General features: G+C 44.7%; 1 protein-coding gene across 7 annotated transcripts in view; it reads left to right on the top strand.

The window, feature by feature from the left end:
• SOX5 (SRY-box transcription factor 5) overlaps nucleotides 1-20175 on the top strand; it is a 606763-nt gene that overhangs the window by 543205 nt on the left and 43383 nt on the right. For all 7 annotated transcript variants that reach the window (XM_063134784.1, XM_063134786.1, XM_063134785.1 and 4 more), the window contains one exon: nucleotides 6948-7120. In XM_063134784.1, the coding sequence (XP_062990854.1) occupies nucleotides 6948-7120 (173 nt within the window). The remainder of the gene's footprint in view (nucleotides 1-6947; nucleotides 7121-20175) is intronic.

The raw sequence follows: 20175 nt of genomic DNA, 5'->3' as shown, positions 1-20175 counted from the left end.
GGAGTGGGGACTAGAACCCGGATCTCCTGACTCCCAGTCCAACACCTTAGCCACTACACCACACTGGCTCTATAATTTATTATTATTTATTCCATTTCTGTACTGTCTCATAACTAAAGTTCTCTGAGCGGTTTACGACAATTAATAAAAATACACATAATAAAAATAGTCTAACATTTTTAACTTCGAAAAATTAAAACAGCGCAAACAGCTAAAAACAATGTAAATAAACAATGTTTTTCTTTTTACCCCTTATTATTATTATTATTATTATTATTATTTATTTATTTATATAGCACCATCAATGTACCCCTGTTCTAAAACAGCAGAGATGCCTCATCATGAACCATGAAATAACATTTGATGCTAGAGAAATTTGAGATGGGCTAAAATGAGTTCGGATTTCTAAGAATCCAACCGGCAGAATCCAGCATGGACTGGCCTCCTTCGGCTGCGCAGAGTCTGTGGACTTTTGGATTGTTTTTTTAAAAAAACTTTCCTGAAATTTATGAAAATTTATTCATAGGAAACTATGACTCTCTAGGAAATTTTCCTATGAAAATTTATTCATAGGAAACTAGACAGGGCATTATCCCGGGGCGATCCCCGGGATTGTCCCTGGATGTTCACATGATGCACAGGGGATCTCAGGATCAGGGAGAAATTATTCTTCCATTTCCCCAGGATATGGCCCTATACTTTAGGCCCGCTTTTTCCATGGTCTCGGGATGATCCCGAGACCGTGGAAAGTGTGGCCCACCATCACGGTTGGTCCCGGCTTCTTGCAGTTACTTGCGAGGAGCTGGGACCCGCGCACGGGGCACAGAGTTCCTCAGGAGCTCTGCGCCCATCGTGGGGGGGGGGCGGGGAAATTTTTTAAAAATAAAAAAACCTTACCTTTTGCGCACAAGCGCTCATGCGCTGCTTCCTCTTTAAAAACAAAATGGCGGGTGCGGCATCCTCTTCTCTGAGGTCATCGCACGCTGCATGTAAACAGAGGGGGAGATCTTGCGATAAAAGTATCACGAGATCTTCACCCCTCCATCACGCTAGACCGGTAGGTCTAGCTGAGGCCTCCGCAAGTTTCTGCTGTAAGATACAGCATTCTGGAGAATACCCGGGGGTGGAGAAGTTGAATGGAATGGAGGACAATACACTAAATGTTCCACACCAACAAAAATCACGTATTTTATCCCATATAGCAGTGGGAGGGGATATTTGAATCCATCTGTGAACGGAGCTGGAACGAATGACACCACGCAATTCTTGAAACACACACAGGACGGATTTTTTAAATTCTATTTTATTTATTTATTACATTTATATACTGCCCCATAGCCGAAGCTCTCTGAGTGGTTTACAAAGATTACACAAAATCTGGACATCCCTGTCTGAAACTGCAGCAGGAGCAGTCCCATTTATGAATGTCTTAGAGTGAATATGAACACCAGTAGAAAATGAGCCCAGCAGGGAAAAGGCAGAGATCAAACTTTTCTCTCTGTTGTACTTGTCTTCTATTTTCAGGGAGGGATTTCTTATTTATTTTTAGAGATAAGGGGGCATTCACGTACAGTATGATCTCTGCTCTCACACCTCCCGTTGCTGAATGTTTAGGCCAGGCTATGGACTCCGAATGGATCAAGGAACATGCGGCCCTCCATATTTTGCTAGGATGATGGGAATTGCAGTCCAACAAAACCCCGGAGGACTGCATGTTCCCACCCCTTTGCCCACAACCTTATTCTGTGTAATGCGTAGAACGGCTCTCACTGACGCTCCTCCGCCCACACGAATTGGAAACTTTCCAAACGCCTAGGTTTCAGTTTCTAAAAGAAGCAAGAATTGCCAACTCCAGTTCTTTCAAAATGATTTTAAAGGCATTTAAAAACACACACCGCACAACCATACACACAAGAGCAACAGCCAAAACCTTCCAGCCGTGCTAGTCTGAACTAATCTGACACTAGCTTCTCTCTCCTGTAATGTTTCAAAGCGGAGTGCAAGGAGACAATGTTGTACATTCTTTGGCAATCGGCTGATCAGATAGAAGGCGCAAGCAATACAACAAGGATGTGTAATCTGACATGATTAGACAAGGCTCTTTAGGAACAGAACATTCATAATTGAGACAAAAGAAAAGAGTATTAATAACACTTTCCTAACGCGGCAGTTAGCCATTTTATATTTCCTTTCTTTAATCTTAGTGTTTTTCAACAAATCATGGGATTTAATAGCGTGTTTTGGCAGATTAGAGGATTTATAGCCCAGATGTTTTTTGTTCTAAAAATGGATTAGGGTGTAAAGTTTGCTGGAATCCATGGAACATGTTGAGGCAAGCCGGTCATTTTGCGTGTGATTAGAGCCAGCCTTCTGTCTCACAGCCCCTCCATCTGTTACAATTCACCAATGGATCTGGTTAGATTTAGCCTCATGTCACAAACAGAAGCCCCTTTTCCGGGCAATTTCATATTACAATTTTCAGAGCTTTTTTCTTTTCTTTCCTTTTTTTTTTTTAAAAAAAATATGTTTTGTTGATGCCCTAGTTTAAAAGATATGGGGGAAATGTCCAGGGAAATGAGAAGGAGCAAAATGGCCGCAAAATGGCCGATATTAATTACACCCCACCCCACCGCCCAATACACACACACACACACACACACACACACACACACACACACACATCTAAACAGACCTAGGATCTGGAATCTCTATTCCTACCAGCCTTGCAAACTGCAAAATACTATCTTAACGCAGATTTTAATGAGTATGTTTTACGGCAGGCTTAGAGCAGTGTGGTGGGTAGGTGGAGGGTAGCATGGAAAGGATGGGGGGGGAAAAGAAATCTGAGCGAAACATTTAGAGTTAAAGAACACGAGTGAACGTTTGTAATGTTTTTAAAAGGAATTGTTTCAGCTGCTACTGCGGCTAGGCTCTGTGTGTGTGTGTGTGAACTGCAGCCAAGAAATGGAGCATCTGACCCAGCGTCAGCAAACTGGGAATCAATGTAACGTCGGCTGCACTGTAGTTCCGTACGCGTTTTTGAATGGCAGGAGGTGCAGCGAGGAGTGTGCGTTTGTGTGCATGCACGCATGTGGCAGGGCGACATTTTTATCCTCGCCCTTTGTATCTCATAGCATAGCATTATCACACGTGCTTTATTAAGGTATTTGAGAGGCTTAAGGAAGGGACGTCTGATATTTTAATTCTCTCCCCCATCCCACCACCCACACCTGTCTACAATGCAATTAATAAGCCTGCCCTCGCTGCCCAGGCAAATGCAATTATGTTTCCAGAATTTACTGTCCAGCATTTTATTCTAATATGGTGCAGTAATAGTACGAATGCACAGTCTTGGGCGCTGTACAGGGTTGACCTAGTTCCTACCCACTGGCACACATAGGTAAGAGTGACAAGTGGCGCAAAGGGCCATTTCCCGCAGGCAGAGGTTAGGTGGGCAACTACTAGGGAAAGGACCTTCTCCGTGGTGGCACCTCAGCAGTAGAATTTTCTTCCCCAGGCTCCTCGCTTGACACCCAATTGAATGAGCTAGCACTTTTCTTTTGGCCCAGGTTTTTAGTATTGCTGCCACTACTGCCTTTGAGTTTTATCTTTGGGGGTTTTGCTGTTTGATTTCCAACAACGTAAGAATGCTTTTGCTGGTCCATGTGGTCCACCACAAGGTCCGTGTAGCCCAGCATGATGCTTCCAGCACTTATTATTATTATTATTATTATTATTATTATTATTATTAATCTGTACAGCACCATGAAAATTGATGGCGCTATATAAATAAATATTAATAATAATAATATTTATTTATATAGCACCATCAATGTACATGGTGCTGTACAGAGAAAAACAGTAAATAGCAAAATCCTGCCGCATAGGCTTACAATCTAATAAAATCATAGTAGAACAATAAGGAGGGGAAGAGAATGCAAACAGGCACAGGGTAGGATAAACAGGCACAGGGTAGGGTAAACAGGCACAGGGTAGGGTAAAACTAACAGTATAAAGTCCGAACAGCATCAAGTTTTAAAAGCTTTAGGAAAAAGAAAAGTTTTTAGCTGAGCTTTAAAAGCTGCGATTGAACTTGTATTTTCTTCAAATGACTCTAGGAAGCTCAGAAGGAAAGTATGGATAAAGTGATGGCCATCCCTTGGGGAAGGGCTATAGCTCAGTGTCATAGAGCACATGCAAAAGGTCCCAGATTTGATCCCTGGCTTTTCCAGGTAGGGCAAGGAATGAATCCCACCTGAAACTCTGGAGAGCCATTGCTGCCAGTCAGTGTCGACCGTACTGGATGGTCTGACTTAGTATTAGGCAACTTCGTATGTTGTCTATCCCAGCACCTGGTATACTCTCTTTGCAAATGGAAATTCTATTCAGGTATTATGGTATGCATTGTTAGCTCAGCTCTCTATGCATCTTCCTTCGTTGGTTTTCTTACAAGTGCCTCTTTCCATAACTTTCCATAGTGGATTTGTTCAGTGATTTACTTCTTGTGCGAAGAAATCCATTTTGTTTTTACTGAACATTACTGCCAGTTAGTTACAGCACAATCCCGTGCAAACTTGCTTGAAAACTCAGTGGAACTTTCATCTGAGTAAACATACTCAGGGCTGCTCTGTTAGTTTGATATGGTGCGCTGTCTCCTAACTCTTTGGGGTAAGAGACTGTATATATTATTTCAGGTTTAGGTAGTCCAGGAATGATTTTGAGGAACATAAACTGCCCGTGCAACAAAATGAGGTGGTAAAGTCCTGAGGTGGTAGAATGGATTGTACCACTTCAGATTGCAGGTGAGGGACCCTATTTTTGAGCGCTCCCCAGTTTAACAACAGCAGCCCTTCTTCAAGTAGAAACTAGCATAACGTAGGCCACAGCTAGACCTAAGGTTTATCCTGGGATCATCCAGGGTTCGCCTCTGCCTGAGCACTGGATCCCCTGTGTGTCACCTAGATGAACAGGTTTGACCCCTGGATGATCCAGGGATAAACCTTAGGTCTAGCTATGGCCGTAGAGAACTGATACTGGTGTGTTTTTTTACTTCTAGATTTTTTTAAAAAAGGGGGGGGAGGAGCCTTAAAAATGTGGCACACCCCACCCTTCCACAATCTCAAATGACAGAATCATAAGAATATCATTAGTTTACAAATCCCTGGGCCGCCCTGAGATCTTAATGATATAGGGCGGAATATAAATGTTGAAAATAAATAAATAAACCGCCCAGAGATTTGTAAACTGCCTAGAGAGCTTCGGCTATGGGGTGGTATATAAATGTAATAAATAAAATAAAATAAAATAAATCATTAGAACCATGCTGGATCAGACCAAGGGTCCATCTACTACAGCATTCTGTTCACACACTGGCCAATCAGCTACCCACAAGAAACTCACAAGCATGACATGAGTGCAGCACCTCCCCCATGTTCCCCAGCAACTGGGGTATATAGGCTCACTGCCTCTGATCCTGGAGACAGCACATAGCCATCAGCACTAGTAGCCATTGATAATCGTCTCTCCTATGAATTTATCCACACCCCCTTTTAAAGCCATCCAAATTGGTGGCCATCACTACATCTTGTGGTAGTGAATTCCACAGTTTAACTCTGCACTGGGTGAAGAAGGACTTCCTTTTATTTGTCCTGAATCTCCCACCAATCAGCTTCATGGGATGACCCCAGGTTCTAGTATTATGGGAGAGGGAGAAAAATGTCTCCTTATCCACATTCTCCGCACCATGCATAATTTTGTGCACCTCTATCATATCTCCCCTTACCCTCCTTTTTTCCAAGCTAAACAGTCCCAGCTGTTGCAGCCTTCCCTTGTAGGGGAGATGCTCCAGCCCCTTGATAATTTTAGTTGCCCTTTTCGTCAACTCTGCCACCTCAGGATTCTATCACCTCATTGCCCCTCTTCAGACATAAGGCTAGCTGCACAGAGGGTAATGTCTAAAGAGGGCTATTCTGTGCTGCATATGTAGACCATGGGCAAAAGAAAGCTAAACATCCCAGCACCAAGAAAAGCTCCCAGTGCACAACTTGCTTGGAGATGCTCTGGAACTAGACTGAATCCTTTTATGCCTTATCATCCAAAACATCCTCTCAGACTCCACCCTCTCCTTGATAAGTGGAAGGCCTTAAAGGGGCACATCTCTGGCCGATAGCCTAACACTCCTTCACGTCTCCAAGAGTTCAAACTGGGTGTGCTGACAGTGTTGGTGCACCTGCCTTTGGGGACATGAGGTCACACATACCTGCCTACTGCGGTTAGTACTTAATGCATCTGATGATGTGGATGTTATCCACTGCATAATAAATGTTATTTAATTGTTAAAACATTTATATTTTGCCCTATATCACAGGGATCTCTGTGTTAGTCTTAAAGTTGTTGCAGGTCTCGGGGTTGCTTTTGCTACTGCATATGTACGGCTTCTCCTCTGCAAGGTTCCCTGTGGACTCCTAAGGTGGCCTTTGTCCATGTCTCCTGGAGCCTTATATGTAAAATAAAAACAATAGTGGCTTACTGCCCAAACGAAGGAAATTAAATCCCTAACATGGCTGTTGGCAGATCTTTACTGTGTGTGTGTGTGTGTGTGTGTGTGTGTATGCCAAACGATAAATGATTTGTTGGGGGGGGGGGTTTGATCATGAGGGGTGGTTCTTCATATAGACTTTCAACATTCTCACAATAACACTCAGAGACTGTAATATTTATTTCAGTACTTTGATTGAAGAATGGATAAAAAATGCAACAGTTCACTCATCAAGAGGAGCCGCCCCTAATAATTTTCAAGCCACCACCAGCTGATGGGTTTGCTTGTTATCCAACATCCATTAGAGGAAGGCATCATTTAAGTGTTTTGATAATAATAGCTCATTATGTTCCCTGGTAACCTTGCTCCTACTTGTGTCCCCTATCCGTTCCCCTCTCCTTTTCCCTAGATATCCTTTCCTCTATCACGTCATCAGGTTACTTAAATGATCATGATGCTGTTACCAAGGCGATCCAGGAGGCCCGGCAGATGAAGGAGCAGCTACGGCGGGAGCAACAGGTGCTTGATGGGAAGGTGGCCGTAGCAAACAACCTCGGTCTGAATAACTGCAGGACAGACAAGGTCAGTTTCCATGATTTCCGTTTGAGTCCCTGTTGGCAGCTCAGCTGCCGTGGTGATGTTTCAACTCCGTTCCAGCTTTTTCTTTTTGAAGTGTGGAAACTTTGGAGGAAACTGCGCCTTATTCATCTCTTTCAGAGTAAGCCATTACACCAAGAGTGTGGTCTAAAGGCACATGAAGCAGCCACCTTGCTGAAGCTAAGCAGGTCTGGGTCTGGTCAGTGCTTGGAGGGGAGACCACTTAGGAACCACATGTAGCCACCTGGAGTTCCACAATGGAAGAAAGGTGGGATATAAATGTAATAAATAAATAAATAAATACTCCACAGTCTAGGCCCTAGTTGAACTGGGGTTAGGGTGACCATATAAAAAGGAGGACAGGGCTGCTGTATCTTTAACAGTTGTATAGAAGAGGGAATTTCAGCAGGTGTCATTTGTATGGTGAAATTCCCTCTTCATCACAACAGTTAAAGCTGCAAGAGCCCTGCCCTCTTTAATAATAATAATAATAATAATAATAATAATAATAATTAATATTACTTACCCGCCTCTCCATTTTGATAAAATACATAAAACTGAATTAAAACATAATATAAATTGTTAAAAACATGATCAAAGGAAATTTCATCAGTGACACCTGATAAAATTTCCTTTTCAATACAATTGTTAAAGATACAGGAGCCCTGTCCTTCTTTTCATATGGTCACCCTAGATACATCTAGGTGTAATAATCGGTGAGTTTCTAAGGCATTCCCATCTTGCACATTATGCAGTAGCTAAGCTGGGTTTACCATCCAGTGTATACTTAAAAAGGAACCACATGTTTGCAAAAAAAAATAGTTGGGTCATATTGACTTTTTAGGCGGATGTTGTCATCAATACAGATGGACACCTTAAAAATGTAATACACGTGTATTACGCCCATCCCTTCTGCACCAGGGCAGGATCTACACTATTGCTTTATAATGGGTTGTAAATGTTTTGGCAACTGTTGGGGCCCAGGATACATTCCATGTACCGTTTTCAAACTGCTTTCGAGGTGTTTTATCCTGCTTGGTATAGACCTTGCCCAGATTCCATTAAAGTTGTATGCAATTCAGGACATGATAGATGTTACCCTCATCCAATGGTAGGTGGGCAGCATGAAGACTCCTCAATGGCTATTATGGCTATGCATTACCACCTGTATCAAAGCCAGTGCACCAAGGATGTTGAACCTCTTTCAGCCCAAGGTCTGAATTCCATTTTGGAGAAGTCCTTGGGAGCCGCTTTCCAATGGTGAGTGGGGCTGAAAGTGAAAGGGGAGGAGCCAAAGGCAAAGGAGGTAGGACCAACATACAAAAGAAAATACTACCATATTAGACCTTAAAGCTCTTACTGCCAGTAAGCTAGCCAAGGGGAAGCATTTCAGTCTTTCAGAATGGGGGGAAACTGTACGAAAACTTGGAGGCCACCAAACAAGTAGTGGTTGAGGAATAAGGGCTGGGGCCAGGGGTGTGCGGTCTTCTTGGGAAACCCACTGGGCTAGATTGGGACACCCAGAAGGTTCTGTACTTTTGCAGTATGGCTATGTATACCGGTTGCTTTTGGTCCCCTCCAGAGGCATATGGTTACAGAATGCCTGACTAGATAGAATGCCGGACTTTAGTCTGATTCAGCAATTCTCTTTTTATGATTCTGCGCTCTCATATTTTCTAGCTTTTCGTATGCTGTCTGACTACTCGCAGGCAGATATACTAAAATGGAAATTAGAATTTCTGTGAAGATGCCTTGTTGGGCTATACAAGGGTAGTGTGTAGACATAGCCCTTAGCTCTTCCTTAACTGTAATCAAAGGATCAGGGGAAGGCTGTACAATTGGAGTCTCCGATACTTTTCAGCTTCAGAGCCAGTTCTGTTGTTGCTGTTACTGTTGGGCTACGATTGGGGCAGCCAGGGTTCAGATCCCCACTGTACCATGAAGCTCACTGGGTGACCTTCAGCCAGTCTACATTTCTCAGCCCAAACTTAGCCACTACTCGGGGTTGTTGTTGTCAGGATAGAATGAGGGTGACATGACCAGGAGCTCCTTGGAGGAAGGGTGGACTGTAAATGTAAGACAACAGTCAGCTAGAAAGTGTGATCTTATGTCTGGCTCCCTTTTTAACCCCAGCCGGCATTGCTCCTTGCAGAGGTTGTAGGGGCTGAGTTGACATAAGAACATATGAAATGTGTTGCTGGGATGAGATCAAGGATTCCTGTTTTTTATGGTGGCCAACAAGATATCAATGGGAAACGCAACCCACCAGCTTAAATGAAAGCCAAGATCAGGGAGTCCTGGCTTAAAATAGTCCTTGATTATCAGAAACAAGACATCACCTAAAGGACACACTCACTCACCTAGACTGCCTCTGAGTTTCATGGTCAAGAAAGAATTTGAACTCAGATCTGAAGTATTAGGAAAATCCCGACAAAGCCATAATTTTACTGTCTTCTGCAACAAGCAATAGTCTGTCATTTCATTGAGTTTCCTTGCATTTTCTTTCTTTTTCCCCCCTGAGACTCCCCTGTGAATTTTCACAGTACCGGCTTTTCCTGCCCCTTGCTGAGTGTGTGAATAGACTTACTGCTGCCTTTCTCTGCCACTTTCATAACATTGGAAATGAAGGTCTGTCAGCCAGGTTGTGGGCGATGGGGTGGGGGGAGAATCCTGAGAGTGCTCTTACAATAAAATATATCTGCATAATAAACATACTTTTGAGAGGAACTCAGGCTTTGGGGTTCAGACATGCAATGTTGATTCTTTCTCAGTGTTCCAGGTTTGCATATTAATACTTGAAAGGTTGTCACAGAGAGGAGGGCCAGGCTCTCTTCTCGATCATCCAAGAGTGCAGGACACGGAATAATGGGCTCAAGTGACAGGAAGCCAGATTCCAGCTGGACATCAGGAAGAACTTCCTGACTGTTAGAGCAGTACAACAATGGAACCAGTTACCTAGGGAGGTTGTGGGCTCTCCCACACTAGAGGCCTTCAAGAGGCAGCTGGACAACCACCTGTCAGGGATGCTTTAGGGTGGATTCCTGCATTGAGCAGGGAGTTGGACTCGATGGCCTTGTAGGCCCCTTCCAACTCTGCTATTCTATGTTTCTATGACCAAACAGGATAGGGAATGCATAGATGGTGGGGGGAATTGGATGTGGACAGCCCCCAATCCCCATATATTCATCAGCTCAGCACTAAAGCAACAACAGAGGCCAATAGCAGTCTCCCTGCCATGCAGTATGTATGTATGTATGCATTCCTATCCATTCTTTTCCTCCAAGGAACTGAAGGCATCATACATTATCCTCCTCCTCTCGCTTTTGTCCTCACAGCAACTCTGTGAGGTTAGGTTGAGAGCCAGTGACTGGCCCAAAGTCATCCAGTGAGCTTCATGGCCAAATGGGGACTTGCATTCTGGTCTCCCCAGACCCAGTTTAATACTCTAAGCTAGGGTGACCATATTTGGGAAACCAAAAAAGGGGATACCTAGTGTGTGTGTGTGTGGGGGGGAGAAGCAGCTTTCTGGGTCCTGCAGAAAGCATGTTATTCCCCTGCAGAAAATATGTTATTCCCCGATTGGAAGGGGAAGGATTTCATTCTGCGCCACCACCCACTCCAATTGGGGCCTTTTCTATAATGTCCAGGAATGACACGTTTTGCCCTTTAAGACCTCAATTGGAGCTCAGGGGGTGGGGAAGGATGTGCCTCAAGAAAGCATGTCATTCCGTCCTGCCATGCTAATGGCAGCCTTAAAGGGGAACATGTGTCATTTCAGGACATTATTGAAAATTATAGAAAATCCCCCCTGACACCATGGAAAGAACAAAAACCAGGACAAATCCAGGGAATTCCTGACAGTTGGTCACCCTATAAACTCTGTACTGTGCTGGCTCTCAGCATCCCCTGTATGGTCCCATGAACAGGATCTATCTCTACCAATTCAGGCATTTTTCTTACCCAAGCCTGCCCAAGTCCTTAAGATCTTCTGAAGAGGCCCTTCTTTCAAGACTTGAGAGGCATGTTTGGTGGTGATGCAAGGGAAGGCCTTCTCAGTGGTGGCTCGCAGGCTCTGGAACTCCCTGCTGAGGGAGGCTAGGTTCACTTCCTCTCTGTTGTCCTTCTGTCAGCAGGCAAATACTTTTTTGGTCAAAGAGGGATTTGGCTGTTGGTTGCTGTTGTTACTCTGTTATGGCTGTGTTTTTATTGAATTTCAATGCATTGTTTTGTTATTGTTTAAAACAAGTTTTATTTATGAATATAAGCCGCCTAATTCCCATTTTATTTCTTGGTAGAAAGGCAGGGAACAAATCAAATAAATGAATAGAACACCTTCTTTTTTACAGCGGCCTTTAACTGAGGTCATATATTGCTGGTGGATGAGATCAGCTTTCTCAAAGGAAGCTGTATGTTTCCCTGAAGTAGCTACTATATCTTTGTATCTTGCCTTACTTATTTTTGTGTGGTGCTGTATGAAGACAAACCCATAAAAAGCAGGTCAACCATTATTCAAAATAAATACAGTCTCAGTATACCAAATCCTGTGCAAAGTCGGGGATTCTGATTCCATCAATGTGAATGCTACACTCAGCTCTTTGGAGTAATAGGCAGAAATAATCTGATACTTTAGGAATAACCTGAAAGCAAGTAGCTCACCCCACATATATTACAAGTCAAATAATATTGTCCAGAATGAATAGATGACTAATCTAAATTGCTTTCCTGCTTCCCTACATATATCTACATGGAGCTTGATCAATTATGAGTGTGAAGTCAGAGGAAATATGCATTTATCTGCATCTGTCATTAGTATTATAACCATCTCTAAGTATTGCTTTTCTTAAAATAAATTTGTTCAGGTTTTAGTGTTAGTTTAGTTTTGTAAGCCATCTTGAAAATTTTCAACTGAAAGTTAGGACATAAATGATTCAAACAAAGAAAGAGACAGAGTTATCCAAAGAGTTTTAGGGGTGAGCAAGATTTAAACCTGCGTCTTCCCAATCAAAGTCATATGTGTTGGGAGGGGGGAGAAAGAAGGAAGACCCCTCAACAACCAGCTACATTTTAAAAGATGTCCCTCTCCCCAAGGAGAACATTCTCTGAAATTCTCACCTCTCTTAGCTTCTTTTGTCCAGGTTTTCATTCCCCTGCCCGCAACATGAAATGCCAAACATGGGAATTGTGGCAACTCTCGGCACAGCACTAATAAATAGCATCCTGGGTGAGGAGTTCCTTTGGTGCACCCACCCCCGGCCACCTTTGTAGGGCTACCTAGAAGGTCTATAGGGCCTGGTGCAGGTGTGATGGTGGTGCTGCCCTCAGCTTGGCATCACAGGTGACTGCCCAGCTTGCCAGCCCTGCTACTTACAGAGGACAGGTCTCTATTTCGGAGAGGTCTATTTGGCATCGTCCCGTTTAAAGTTAAAGAACTGTAAGGAGGGAGAACAGCACCTTGATGTTTCTCATCCACAATTAACACCTGGAGAACAGGCTGAGCAACCATACGAGTCACCTAGTTGGTCTTCTCCTCTATGGTGAGATGTACTGTATTTCTATTTAAATAACAGATTTGCATCTATACATCTGAGTTTGCCTATGGCATTTCACCCATCTTAATGTTCTCTTTTGTCCTCCTTTTGGGCAAATTATAAATGGCCCTCTATATACAGCCACCATCCCATGCACATCTTGGATTGGGTGTAGGGCTGGCTTTGAAATTTAGATTCCAAACAAATTCCCTGGTATCTGTCATAGAAATTGAGCAATAACTGATGGAGATGGAACTTGGTCTCATCCAGCATGCCCCCCCTTCTTTCTTTCTTTCTTTCTTTCTTTCTTTCTTTCTTTCTTTTTTTGTGGCTCATTTTAGGAAGGAAGTAATCCCCTCTTGATTTTCTGAGAGGAAGCCTTCCCCATCTCCTATAGCTCCCCCCCTTTTTTTTTACACTCCCAGCAAGCTCAGCAAGGACCTCCCCATGTGCCAACCCTCAGGTGACGTGAACAACCCCCAACTGTAAAATCAAGAGAAATTGCTGCAATTTCAGGCATTTTTTCCCAGAGAGGATCGCCAAAGATGGGGGTGGAGTGGGGAAGTGCTTGGCGTAATAGGTATCTATCACTACATAAGATCTGTTTTAGAGGAATAAAGGGAAGCTTTGCTTGTGGGGGGGGAGGGGGAGGGGGGAGGGCAGGGAGGGGAGGGGGCTGGAGAGGATATTGATGGTGTTACAGATTGAAGAGCACCAGAACAGAAGTGGGGAGGGAGAGAACCGTGCCGCATGGGGAGAAAGTGGAGTGTCAGATATAAGACGAAGTGATCACAAGCACAAAGGAATTTATATTCAAATATTTAAGCATTCTTGAAAGGATGCTCGGAGCAGAAATTCCTTTTTCTCTGCTCCCCATGTAGAAATGACTTTAACACTCAGCCAGATGCTAATGCAAAGTGACTCAAGCTATTCCTTGCAAGCATAGCTAAATTGCCGTTATTTGTTAAGCGCATTGAATTCAGCTGTGGATACAGCAGTTGGTTGCATTCAGAAAGCATCTGTACTCTTCTCCCTCTCTCTCTCTCTCTCCCCCCCTCTCCCTCTCTCTTTTAATCCTCCAAACCAGAGACAAGTCTACCTATCTCTCCTCTACTGTCTCCCCCCACCCACCCCCTCCCTCCCCTCCCCTGTGCTAGCTGGGAATTGTCAAGTGACAACCGACCAAATCCTTTTGGACAGGAAGCCTTCATCCCAACCTCTCTGTGCTTGCAAAGCGGGGCCTTGTGGCTGGGATCAGGGAGCCCATTAAAAGCACTTTGATGGTATGGAAATTCATCTTCATGAAGCAGGCCAGGCCCCTAAGCAGCCTGCTGTTTAGCTGTGGTTACAGATCAGTCATTCACTTCGGAGGGCAGTAATTGTGCTGACGGCTTGTATGGCAGGGGAAGTACATAAAATAATCCAGGGCCCTCCGCCGTGGCACTGTGAGTTAATCTTCTTTAATACAGATCAGCTGTTGTTCTAACACATGACTTTGCGCCGGCCCGGGTGACTCCGCTTCAGCCTTTTTGATTAAGTAACAGGAGCTACAGCCTTCATCTGCATTCACTTTCGTCTGCCGCGTTCCGATTGTCAGGGCTCCGTCTCCCCGGTCTCCCTGGCTCGTTCCGTTCCTTCATCTCAGAGGGGGAACAGGGTCAGGAGATCCCCTTTCAGGGTTGTGCTCAGAGAGAAGGGAAGCTGTCACCGAGTTCCCCCCCTCCTCCCGCTCCTCCGGCAGACGTCTGAGATGAATTTCGGGGTCTGCCACTCAGTCAAAAACATCAGAGGAATTTTGAGAGAAGCTGGCAGAATTTTTAAGAAGGCCAGCAAAACTTTGCAAGGGTGAGTGGGATGTCTACAGGCCCGAGTATGTTAGGCTCAGTTGTCCGAGTATGAACATGGGCCAAAGCTTCTCCAAAGAGAACCTCAGGCCACGTTTGGAGGCCTTTTCAGACACAAACGGGGAGACTGCATCTGTTCATGGGAGTGTGCAACATTATGCATGGTATGGAGAATGTGGATAGGGAGACACTTTACTCCCTCTCTCAAAATACTAGAACCCAATGGGTCATCCCATGAAGCTGATTGGCGGGAGACCCAGGACAAATAAAAAGAAGGACTTCTGAACACAGCGCATAGTTAAATTATGGAACTTACTACCACAGGCTGTAGTGATGGCCACCAATTTGGATGCCTTTAAAAGGGGGTTGGATCAATTCCTGGAGGAGAAGGCTATCCATGGCTGCTAGCCCTGATGGTTGTGTGCTATCTCCAGTATTCGAGGCAGTAAGGCTGTGTGCACCAGTTGCTGGGGAACATGGGTGGGAGGGTGCTGTTGCACCATGTCCTGCTTTGTTGGTCCCTGGCCGATGGTTGGTTGGCCACTGCATGAACAGAGTGCTGGACTAGATGGACCCTCGGCCTGATCCAGCATCAGGGCACTTCTTATGTTCTTAAGATAATGGCTGTAGGTCAATGGTAGAACAGGTCCCAAAGGTCCCTAGATCTTCCTTCAGCTAGAGAATTGCAGGTAGTCATGTGGGGAGAGACCTACTTGCCCCATTTCACCTTACTTGGCCAAGATCTGTGTTGTTTTTATGGTGATGGCAGCAGCACCAAGCAACAGTGGCAGTCACCTTCCTTGCCCCCACCCCCTGCCCCGAGCTCTGTCTTTAGGAGAGGGGCTGTAGCTCAGTGGAAGAGCACCTGCTTTGCAGGCAGAACATCCCAGGTTCGACCCCCAGCATCTCCAGCTAAGGCTAGGAAAGCGTCCAATTAGTCGGAGCTGCTGCCAGTTAGTGTCAACCGTATTGGGCTAGATGGACCAATGGTTTGACTCAGTATAAGGCAGCTTGAGATGTTCCTATGGTCTCTGTTCTTCCTATGTTCTCTGTGTGATACTCTGTAATGATGTGATAATCAGACGGGATTCTGGGGAAATGGTTGCAGCCACTTGGTGCTGGTGGCTTCTGAGAGCTGTGCTGTTGCTACCACCCAAGGCAGCTTTTGCATCATCCCATTTTCAAATGCAAATGGGAGTAGATTGAATGGAAGGGGCGTTTAGGCACAGCTTCAGTCTGGTGTCACCTTCATGCCACCAGCACCAGGTGTCCTGTTGAGATTTTAGAACTAGGGCAAAAGACCCCCAAATTAGAATACCTGCCAAAGTTAGATTTGATGTGAAATTTCAACTTAGAAGGTTCTGCTCAGGAGAAATTTCCAATGAATTTCAAGGGAAGCAAACATGAAATTTTAACAAGATGAGCAAAACTTCTCAGGAACATCTGACATACTTATAATTAAAAACTACTGATTTCATTATCTCCCAGTTCAGACTGTCAGATTCCTCCCCCAAGGTTGCTGGCACCTCCCATCACCTCTGGCTGGGGACAGGCAATAGCGATTTCTTAAAAAGTGTTCTACATGAGATAAAACAACTTGGGACCAGGATACCTGAGAGAGCGCCTTCTCCCTTACCAACCTGCCCGGTCACTGAGGTCATCCGAGGGCCTGCTTCTGGTGGTTCCACCTAGATCCATCCTCCGATTGGAATCCACCAGGGGAAGAGCCTTCAGCGTGGTGGCGCCCCTCCTGTGGAATTCCCTGCCTCTGGAGGTCAGGCAGGCGCCAACCTTGTACTCCTTTCGGCACCTCCTGAAAACATCTTTATTCCAAGAAGCCTTTCTTTAACATGCAGCCTTGGATTACTGTTTTTGCTTCTTTTAAATTTTGTTTTAAGTGTTTTATTCTGTTTTTATTTTCATTTTATCTTGTACACCGCTCCGAAATTTTTCAATGGGGAGCGGTATATAAATATTCTAAATAAATAAAATAAATAAATAAATAAAATACATCCGTTTACAAAAAAATAGAATAAATATGATAATTCTAATAAAAGAATTATTAAAAGATTTAAAAGAATATAACAATAAAACCTTTTAAAAACCCATATAAAATATGTCGTGGCTGTCACAAGAACCATCAGCATGCTCAATCTCAGGAACAACCAGCCAACCCCCTTTATTCAGAAAGAAAGCTTTTCAAATCCTTCTTGAACACTTCCAAATTCTCAGTTCACTGCAGGGGCAGGGGGAGTGAACTCCACAGCTGAGGGACAAGGTCCTGGAATGCACAATACCAGGACACTGTGGGCCGTGAGGTAGAACTGGTCGGGAAGGACACTTATCCCATAAGGCTGCGTTAGAGATCCACCTCAACTGAAATCTGGGATGGACTAATTTCCAGAACAGGCCCAGAAATATATGAAAAGTGCATGCAGTGCGGGGACTTCACCTTCCGTCATCCCCAATTGCCCATGATGGCTTGGGCTGCTGGGACTTGGAGGCGAACAAGATACGGAGGGACCGTCAAGTTCTGCACCACTGCACTACATCCACATTTCATGTTGTGGAGCCATGGACCCAGCAATTGACCATGTGCTGTTCCCATGGTATGCAAATGAGAGGAGGCTTACTGTGTCCAACCTGTCCAAACCTCCCCTCATCTGCTATAGGGCCTCTAGTTGACGGAGGTCTCAGAAAGGAGACCTCAGAAACCTGAGCCTGCACCAAACAATTTCCCTGGGCTTTGCCAGGCCTTCTCTTATTTGCTGCAAAGCCGTCAACCATGATTACCACCTCTTTGATACGCGGGAAGCTTTGGAGCACGCGGAGAAAAGTCTAGCTGCGATAAAACCCTCAGGAGGCCGTGATCCACTCTGGACTTGGGCTGAAGCAGAATGGGTTCATTCCACCCTGTGCCACAACTCTTCACAGTATAAATTTTTGGGATGCTTCCCGTGTTCACCCTGCGAGTGTTTGTGCCCACCCCTGCACGTGTGCTCCACCCCCCAACAAGCCCCACGAGCCTTCAGCAAGTGCCTGCACTCCTCCCCCTGTACTAATGGCAGCTGCCGTTGGCACGAAAGGGAGGAAATGTGTGGTTTCTGGAGGGTCTGGAAATTGCACATTCCCTCCCCTCCAAGCTAATGGTGCCATTGGGACCTTAAGAGGGCCTTTAAGGTCCCAACTGGATCAATTTGGGGACAGGAAAGCATGATGTCCAGACACTCTGGAAAGTGTGCAATTCACCCGGGCACACTAATGGCAGCTGGCATTAGCATGCCTGGGGAATTGCACGCTTACCGGAAGCTATGGAAAGCATTCTTTCCCAGGGTGGACCCACGCCTGAGCGCTTGTGGGCGCTCGGAGGCCGGACTGCCCTCGCACCAGGCAGGTCCGGTTGGGTCCGTGAGGGCCAGACCCGAAGGGGTCTGCTGCCCTCGTGGACCCAGCTGGACACTCGCAACGACCTGAAATCAACAACACTCTGCCTTCAGCAGCATTGTGTTATCTAGAGAAAAAACATACGGCTAAGGTATTCTGTCAAAAACATCATTTCTGGAATGCCTCCCATACTACATGACGAAACTAGAAATATAATTCGTTTTCACAAGAGAACTGCCGATTAGATTTTTCTAGCTCGCCTTGAGCAGGATCCTCATAATCACCAGCCCTACTTTGGGGGTGGGAGTGCGGGGGGAGAGAAATCCTGTCATTTTATATACATATGCGTAATGAATGCTGCTTGGATTGAAACGTATTTTAATTGAGGAGGCAATAAAGCATATTTTTCAAAATGTCTCTACTTTTCTTGGAAGAGTTTCAGCCAAAGAGAGAAACATGTGCATGGCTTGTGTTTTTCTGGTTTCTTGGTAACCTGGGGACACAGTTGTATTTATAATTGTCACCTCCAGTTAATTATAACTTGATACTTGCTGTATCTAAACAAAAATAACTTTTTTCAAAAAAAAATATGCCTGCTTCCAAGAGTGCAGATTAACACCCAGAGGGAAGAATGCTTGGGCACCATTAAAAACATGTCACCTTGCCCTCTATCTAGCTGGGATAGCTTACATAGAATTCTGTGCAATTCAAGGAGTCTGCATACGGTCCAGACTATGTATACTCTCTGTGAATTTCAAGCATAAAAACCGGAATTACAAACTGGGGTAAACAGAATTCTGTGATCTGTATAATCATTTGTTGCCATAATTTATATGTTTCGTTATGTTTCTTTTAGTCGCTGGGATAAGGCTGATAAAGCTCCACCTCCCAATGACTAATAATCCTACTGATTTCCCCCTCTGTCACCTCCAGCTTCTGAGATTTCACCAATATTGTTCACATACTTTCAACTCTATCTTCTTCTTTTTTAAAAAAAAAAATATCCTCAAAGCTGGGATTTTCAGAATTCTGAATTTTGGGAGCTTGTTGAATGCTTAGATAGAACACAAAGAGGATCTCCCACAGTAAATGCAGTCCTAATTCGTCCTGTTATTCCAAAATGCAGCTACAGGGGTAATATCATCTGAACAAGTCATCTATTTTCTTTCACATGTACCCAAGCACACACAAAATCCATGCTGGTACAGTAGAACTAATGTTATTTTCAACAAGCTCTGTGTCAAATCCCCCTTTCTCTTCCATAATGTGTAGGAGCACTTGTTACAAAAAACACATTGTATTGCATGTTTCCATTTCCCCTCCTGCAGCGGCCAATGAGGTGGAATGGGGCATGGAAACTTAGGAAGATTCCATCGTGCCATGGAATAAGTGATCCTAAAGGTTACATCGCAGGGTGGTGTTTTGGGTGGAGGCGTCAAGTTGAGCGAATGTCCACCTTCATAGAATGCAGCCTCAGAATGCCCCACTCAGCTTGTTCATTCCTAAATGGTTCTTCACTCTTCACCCTGGTCCTTCTTTTCATTTGCATCACAATTCCATTTCTTGCATCCCTTTTTTAAAAAGATTTGCACTTCAGCTTGTTGGCTGGAGTGTTACAAGGAAAGATCCCCTGTGCGACAACTATTTATACCAGCGCAGAAGCCAAGTTTGATTTCTGGGAGCTTAAAGAGAACAAGATCCAGATCGCTTTTTCTTCTCAATCCTCCCCCCTCCCCCCCCCCACATTGTACTTCATCCTCCCCAAACTCCCACCTACCCTTTAAATAGTGCGCCAGACTTGAAATGACAGTGACCAATGTTGACTTAATGTGGATGTTTAATAATGAAAAAAAGCATGTCAGTTCCAGCCCTGGTTACAAATGGCAGGAAGTGTATGGGGTGGCAGCCCTGTGATAATTTTGCATCCATCATGCTCCCCTGATGCCTCTCTGGCTGCCTGATGGATGGGAATAAGCTGTGTTAACCCTTTAAGATGCCGGAGCGGTGTCTTCTTGAGCGAGGAAGGTGATTAAGTCTTTGGAAAGCGAGTCAAACAATATTAAGAGCTTCCTTTCTCCACGGCCTGTTCTCTTGGGTTATTTTTGGAACTATGGCCACAGCTAGACCTAAGGTTTATCCTGGGATCATCCAGGGTTCGCCCCTGCCTGAGCACTGGATCCCCTGTGTGTCACCTAGATGAACAGGTTTGATCCCTGGACGATCCAGGGACAAACCTTAGGTCTAGCTATGGCCTTGGTCATGCTCTTCCTGGTGATGGCCAGAA

The sequence above is a fragment of the Elgaria multicarinata genome, chromosome 9, assembly GCF_023053635.1.
Source record: "Elgaria multicarinata webbii isolate HBS135686 ecotype San Diego chromosome 9, rElgMul1.1.pri, whole genome shotgun sequence".
Lineage (NCBI taxonomy): Eukaryota > Metazoa > Chordata > Lepidosauria > Squamata > Anguidae > Elgaria > Elgaria multicarinata.
The sequence above is the reverse complement of the archived record's forward strand: the minus strand, read 5'-3'. Positions and strand labels throughout refer to the sequence as shown.